This window comes from Alligator sinensis, unplaced genomic scaffold (genome assembly GCF_000455745.1).
Source record: "Alligator sinensis unplaced genomic scaffold, ASM45574v1 scaffold616_1, whole genome shotgun sequence".
Taxonomy (NCBI): domain Eukaryota; kingdom Metazoa; phylum Chordata; order Crocodylia; family Alligatoridae; genus Alligator; species Alligator sinensis.
This window is the reverse complement of record NW_005843002.1, coordinates 175,088-182,787: the sequence shown is the minus strand read 5'-3', so window position 1 is coordinate 182,787 and position 7,700 is coordinate 175,088. Positions and strand designations below refer to the sequence as shown.

At 44.5% G+C, this 7,700-nt stretch overlaps 1 protein-coding gene across 1 annotated transcript in view; it reads left to right on the top strand.

The window, feature by feature from the left end:
• LOC102387735 (rap1 GTPase-GDP dissociation stimulator 1-like) overlaps positions 1-2,871 on the top strand; it is a 78,201-nt gene extending 75,330 nt beyond the window's left edge. The window contains exons 12-13 of the mRNA XM_025193041.1: positions 491-619; positions 2,717-2,871. Coding sequence (XP_025048826.1) covers positions 491-619; positions 2,717-2,868 — 281 coding nt within the window. The 3' untranslated portion in view covers positions 2,869-2,871. The remainder of the gene's footprint in view (positions 1-490; positions 620-2,716) is intronic.
• Positions 2,872-7,700: the final 4,829 nt, after the last annotated feature.

The following is a 7,700-nucleotide window of genomic DNA, read 5'->3' as shown; positions in this document are numbered from 1 at the left end:
GGAACTTAGTTGTTCAACGCCTTTGGAAAGCATCCCTCACAATTATAAGAGAAGAAGACACCATCTCAGAGATGTAATAGCACTTGCATTTGAAAGCATATATTTTGTACACTATTAATAAAGGCACAAGACTACAAGAATCCAACATGAACAGCTAGCACCCTCGGTGATGAAGACTCAAAAATGAATTTCTTATTAAATCTGAATCAGTGATGGTAGTAATTGATTACAAATATAATAAAGATCTATGCATGGTACGTTATATAAACTCCCTGTAGCCTATATCCAAGACTATAAAAATGAGAAACGGCTAGCAGAGTGGTCAATACAGTCAGTGAGAGTTGATAGCATTCAAAATATCACAAGATTAGGCTCTATCCAGACAAAAGGACTAGTAGGACTTTTTTTTTAAATCTAGCCTGACAAACTCTTACATTTTCTTATGTGACCCATCCTAGGAATTTCACTTATAATCTCACTCTATTTACAGAAGTCCTTGAAGATTCATTTAAAGAGACAAAGCTGGTTCAAAACTTGCATAAACTTCTACAGGATGAGAGGACAGGTCCTGAGGTGAAATACAATTCAATGAGCCTACTGTGCAATCTTCTTAATTCAGGTAATTTCACTTGGACAGCAAGAGCCTACCCATTATGGTTACTATAGAACCATAAACATTCTGTGACCAAAGTATTATCAAACCAGTCATGATATTGTTTCCAAGTAGCAAAACAACAGCAACAATATTCATATTCCTCATTCTTAGCAAAGGACCAAGGTCTCAGCCTTAATCTCTTTGAGTAAGCCTCTCTCTTTGAGAAAGTTGTTGAAATCTCTGGGACTACCTGTGGGTAAAAGCATGACTCAAGGCAAATCAGTATTGAATGAGCACAGCAAGGCTCATATTGGGTTAAAAGACTTAATCCTCTAAATTTCCCTCCTAGTCCAGATCTTCTTGGATGTCAGACCACCCAACAGTTGTCAATATATGAAACATTAAGTCCAATACAGAACTTGAACCAATGACTGAGATTAACAATATGAGCAGAGGTAGGTTTGGCCATAAGTCTGAAGTAGGCAGCAAAGATATCATTAAACTACCTTCCTGACGCTTCAGAATTGGAGTTATATGCATCAGTTCTCAACCCAGAACAAGATGAATGGAACAGCTCTGTAACCAATTATCTCAAGGAGCTGTTACAGCAACCATAATACAGCCTGATATAATGGCTCCTTGAACTCAGTCCCCTTTTTCTTACCATGCTCTCAACACTGATGCTGGGGTGTGGATGACATCTTAGCACAGAAGGAAATACCATAAGAACATAACAAGTGCCATACTGGGTCAGACCAATGGTCCACCTAACCCAGTACATTGTCTCCAAAAGTGACAAAAAATGAATGCTATAGAGGGAAAAGAATTGAACCAGATTATCTCTAGTGGTTTATCCCCTGTTCAATACCCTCCCTCCACCGTCATTGGTTTAGAGATGCCGGAGAAAACAACTCCAGCCGTTCTGTTCAATAGCCATTAAAAGATCTATCGTTCATTCATTTGTCTGGCCCCCTTTTGAACCTAGCTGTGCTAACTGCCTCCACCACCTCCTGTGGCAATGAATTCTACAAGTGAACTATGCATTGCATAAAAAGTACTTTCTCTTGTCAGTTTTAAACCTGCCACCTATAAATTTCAGCAGGTGCCACCTAGTTCTAGTATCTTGGGACTTGGTGAACATCAGTTCCCTTTTTACTTGGTCCACACCCTTCATGATTTTATAGACCTCTATGCTATCCCCCTCAGCCTTCTCCTTTCCAACCTTAAGAGTCCTAGTCTTTTTATTCTCTCCCGCTATGGTAAGTACCCAATCATTTTGGTTGTCCTTCTCTGTACCTTTTCTAGTTGTACTACCACCTTTTTAAGATGTGGGGACCAGAACTATACATAGCATTCAAGATGTGGGCATATGTCTTGAATACCAAGCAAACAAGACACAATGACTCCTGGGTGTCAACAGTGAATCTGCCTTTTTTTCTCCTTTTTAAAAAATTAAACAGGCAAAGAAAAAATGAAAAAGGATGTACGGTTGTTTTAATATTTTATTTTTGAAAACTAACTTTAAACATCTACCACAGGTGTAGGCTTTGAGGTGTTTGACCTAAGAGTCTTCATATCAATAGTTTGAGCAAAGTTGCTAAACCATAAAGCATGTGGGTCAGATCTTCAGCTGGTAGAAAAACCATTGTAATTGTATTGATCTTGGTGGAGCTATGCAGAATTTACAGCTATTGAAGGTCTCACCAGTGATATGTTTCATTAGCACTCTATTGACATCTTTTAAATTTTGATGCTGAGAATCTAGCCTTCCTGGTATTAAATACGAATTCAAATTGTACTGCATTAGGTGAAGGTAGGAGTGAGCATCTTTCTGGTAACATATTCTCAGTACAATCAATATTTTAGTCCTAATCAACTGGTTCTTCCTGGAAGTATATTAGAGAAGAGATAGTTAAATGGGTAATTAATTGGTTTACATTTGCAAAGGGTAAGTCATTCCCCAAGAAATAAATATTTTTTCTAATCGAGACTGTGAAGAAATGCTCATATTTAAAGAACATCTTTCATTTCAGAGTAGTTAGTCTGTGCTTATAACACCTCTTTTGGAACATTGATTCCTGCATACCATGAAATACATACCAGTGTTTGATCTCCCTCCAGGTGACTTGAGACAAGAAATAGAAGATGACAACTTTAAAGAAACCTTGGAAACCCTTTGTAGCTACAGCAATGCATGTGTGGTCAATCAGGCTGTAATTACACTACAAATACTGAAAGATAAGAGTCAAAACACCAGGCTCTCTTCCCCATAAATGCTTATGTGGCTTCTGCTTTCTTCAACAGGTGTAGTATTACAATAAAATGCCAGCTTTTACCAACTACCTTGCGTTTATCATATTGCTGTCCAAATAAATGGTATTAACACAATGCAGGCTACAGTCCTCATTGTCTTTTTAGAGTCTCATTTGCAATACCGCACATGAACTTGTCTACCTGTCTGCATACACATAGTCCTTTACTGCAGCCACACTGCGCATAGGAGGGTTTAGATTAAAGCAATCTAGGGTCAAATACAACCCATATCAAGTTGAGTTCAGGGACAAGCCTCCCTTTCTGTAGAAGCAGTAGAAGGAGGCCCCTGAGGTTCTTCATTCCTTCTGGGAGGGGTGCTATTGACAATATTTTTTTCTTATTATTTCTGGAAAAGTAGAGGTAGCAGCAGCAGAGGCCTAAACCTTACCACAGTAGCCAGTACGCATCTAGTTGAAGGGTGAATCAGGCCCACTGCCATGCATAGAGCACTCTGCTTTGAGAAGAAGCTCAAAGAGATGGGGTCGCAGTCTCAGAACTTCCGAGTCTTTAGTGTGTCCTTGTTGTGAAGAAGGCTAACAGCATACTGGACCGCATTAGCAGAAGTGTTGCCATAGAGTGATTCTTCCCCTCTATTCAGGACTGGAGAGGCCACCTCTGGAGTACTGTGTCCAGTTTTGCCCCCCCCCCACTGGAGAAAGGATGTGGACAAATTGGATAGAGTCCAACAGAGGGTAGCAAAACATATTCAAGGGCTGGAGAACATAACTTCTGAGGAGTGGCTGAAGGAACTGGGTTATTTAGTCTGAAGAAGAGAAGATTGATGGGGCATTTTGCTGCCCTGTGGGATCAGGTCAACTCTCAGGATCTCAATATTGCGCTGTTAGACAGGAAGGTGTGACACAATTGCACATATACAAACACACAAATCAATTAGGTGCATACACACACACACACACTACCAGCTCAGGCACATACACATTCAAACCAGCCTAGGCACATGCATACCTATTACCAATTCAAGCACATGCACTATACACCCCAAAAGTTAGACCCAGATCACTAATTCATATATCATGCACACAATGCCATATATATACATACACACAAACCAGTTCACACACATACAACCCACCTACACATACACACAGGTAAGTTCCTAACTTGGATGGTACACAGTGTGTATGTGTGTGCTTGGGGTACCAGGATACTTGGGGGAAGGTTCAGGTGAGAGAGAAAGTTGAAGTGTAGGGAGTGAAATTTGCCAGAACCGGGATTAGAACCGGTGGACTACAGAGAAGCTGGCTGAGGAACTGAGGCTTGGGTTTACTTAAGGTAGACTGGGGCTGGAAACTGAGGCAGACAGCTGAGATACTCGGGGGGGGACAACAGATAAGTGGTGGCAAGGAGGAGACAGCCAGGAGAGAAACTGAGGCAGAAACCTGGTTGCTCAGGGGAAAAGGAAAAGGCAGAGGGGATAAGACAGTGGCAAAGAAACAGGGGGTTTGGAAGCAGAGAGGAGCTCAGGACAGGTGTTGGAGGTGGTGGTGAGCCAGAAACAGGAGAGGGAGAAATGAGACAGAAGTTAGAGAGGCAAAGAGCAGAGATTGGAGCAGGGCCAAACCATAGTAATGCAAAACCCAACTTAGGGGTCCAAATAACAGTTTTATTACACAGACAACACGCTACGCAGTCCCACAAAGTTATTGGTTCTCACACACACACACACACACACACACACACACAGGCAGCAGGAAAAAGAGACTCAGTGGAAGGGCTGGAGTCCAGGTAGGGAAGAGAAACAGAGTGCAAGTCCTTGGTTAAAGAGGGGGTGGAGGATGATAGCTACCTATCCAGGCTGGAAATGGGTCTTTGTCTTGTAGGTGTTGTCCAGAGGGGGGTCGCCGCCAGCCCGTCTGGGTGGACAGGTGGTGTGGCATGGTGCTGGTCCAGATGGAGAGGGCGTCCCAAGGAGTCCGTCTTCACTGCCCCTTTTATGGGGCAGATTACCTCTGATGTCCTATGGGAGGGCCTGTCCAGAGGACTCCAGGTGTTCTTACTGAGCATGTGCAGCCTAGGCACAGTGGTGGGTTGCCTCATCTTTTGTTTCTTGAATGCTGAGGGTGGTTCCAAGGGCTGGGTCATTGGTCCAGGTATTGGTGTTGATGTTTTGGTCATTCAGAGGGAGCTATTTTTAGACCTACTGCCATTGACTCTCAAGCAGCCTCATTCATCCCCATTCATTCAGGAACCAAGTTACATAGGAGGGGTAAGTATGAGTCATGGGTTACACAACCGGGCCTGGGGACAGGATGGAGACTCGACAAACAAAATGGAAACTTGACATGACTTATGCTAACTTATATATATAGACCTAAAACAGTAATCTCACACTATAAAAGCAGTAAAAAAAAAATACAAAACATAATAATTATCATTTATAAAACAGTGGATATCTATATCAAAATAGCAGAGCACTTATTTACAAGGAGGGGAGAGAAAAATAAAACTTACTACCTAAAATAAAATGTTAACGCTTATCCTACATCTTAGCTTACTTATTCTTATTTAGGGAATAGAGAGGGAGAGAAAAAGTCAGAAATGGTTGGGGAAGGGGAGGGAATGCATTTTAAAATAAATAGGAAAAAAGAAAAACTGGGGGTTTTGCTACAATTTAATAGCTGCTTTCAACTACCTGAAGGATGGTAACAAAGGGGATGGAGTATACTGTCCTTAGTGGTGGCAGATAACAGAACAAGGAGTAATGTTCTCAAGTTGCAGCAAGAAAAGTTTAGGTTATATATAAGGAAAAACTCTCTCACTAGGAGAGTAGCAAAGCATTAGAACAGGCGACCCATAGAGGCTGTAGAATATCCATCCTTAGTGGTTTTTAAGATGCAGTTAGATCACGGGCAGGCAATTATTTTGGCTGGAGGGTTGCTTAACACGTTTTGGTGAGCTGTCAAGGGCTGCAAGGGTAACCTTGCCCCTTGACAGGTGCCCCGCCCTCTGGTCATCATCTTGGGACTGACCCTTGACTTTTGCCACCAGAAGTCCCTCCCCTTGCCCCCAGAAGTACTTCTTTTGGAAAGGGGTTTTACCATCTTGGAACACACAAAAAAACCAATTATATACTAAAAATGAAATATTGACAATAGCTTATTTTAATTTTTTTTTTAATTGTCCCGACTTGTGTGTTTTGTTGTATATATAGAAGTAATTGCATAATAGTTCAAAATGAAGTCTTACTCTTGTATGTTGTGGGAGGGCTGTGTGGAGGAGTGGGGGGTATGCAGAGTTTATGGGTGGGGAGGGGTGTGAGTGCATATGTGTGTGGTGGTATGTGCGAGTGTAGCAGTGCGTGGGGCTCCCCCCAGAGGCTCACAGGTATGTGGGGAGGGTGTGGTTGTGGGGTTTACAGGTATGGTGGGGTGTGCATGGGAGGCCCCCACATGCTGTTCATCCCTGGTCCCACAACAGCCCAGAGCCTGTGTGCCCTGCGACACTTGCCCACCAACAGCACCCAGACCCAGCCCACGCTGCACCTGCTCCAGAATCATCCCCATCAGAGTAGATCAGTCGAAACCCACGCACAGCCCAGACCTGGCCCACTCTGCACCTCCTGGCTGTGGTGTGTCCTGCTACCCCTTTGGCATGCAGTGGGGCAGGGGTGCTGCCACAGCTGGACTGCCCTTCTAGGCAGCCCAGGTGACACTGCTCCTTGCAGCTGCTACTTCAATTGCCCCCAGCCCCACAGTATGAGAGGGGACCTGTACTACACAGCCCCAACCTTGCACACCCCACACCTGCTCTGGGCTTGCCCATCAAGGCTCAGCAGTGGCAGCAGCAGCTTCTGTCCCGTGCTGCCATTGCTGAGCCTGGGCAGGCGAGCCGAGAGCAGGTGTGGGGGGCACACCGCTGGGGTTGTGGCATGGGTTCCCACTGCTATCGCAGGTGTGGGGCTAGTAGCAGCAGCCAAAAGGAGCTGCCACCACCTGGGTTGCCCAGAAAGGCAGTCCAGCTGCATGTCTAGGGAGCAGAAGAATGAGCCACAGCTGGACGGTGCTTGGGCCAGGCAGGACTGAGGAACCCACTGTGAGCTGGACAAAGACCCGCCATGGGCCAGATTCAGCCCACAGGCCATATTTTTCCCTCTCCAACTAGCCAACTAGGATGATATACTTGGGGATGTTTCTGGTTTGAGCAGGGGGTTGGACTAGATGATCTCCTGAGGTCCCTTCCAACCCTAACTTTCTATAATTTTTTGATTCAGGATATTTTCAAGCCTTCTCATAGTTCAACAAGAACTAGAATTTTTATTTTTAAATAAAAAGCTTAGAGTGATATCCTACGACTCAAAATCCAGGAGGCCTATGCATGGGCTTATTGTGCTCAGTTAAGGTACAAGCTCCCTAGGAAGATACACGTGCAAAAAAGTCAGTTACTGCCAACTAGCCGTTTGCAAATCCTGTTTCCCAAACTGTATCCCCAGTTGCAATAGCTGTGCACATCAACAAAGAATGCAACTCCATATGCACCAAGAGGGGCAGATTTAAAGCTCAGCCCTGAGATTTCACCTACTAATACAGGGGTGGGCAAAATATGGCCTGCAGGCTGGATCTGGCCCACAGGGCCCCTAAAAAACATTGGAAAATTAATATTTCTCTCTCCTTGGCTCCAGTGGGCTCCAACAACAGGAGGTCCTGCCTGGCCCAGCCCCCCAGCCGGAAGCCCCAGCTGCAGTTTCTGGGCTGGGAGCACATGTCTGCCCTGGCGCGGGAAGCTCAGGTAAGTGGGGGGGGGACCCCAGACAGGGAAGGAACGTGGGGGGGGG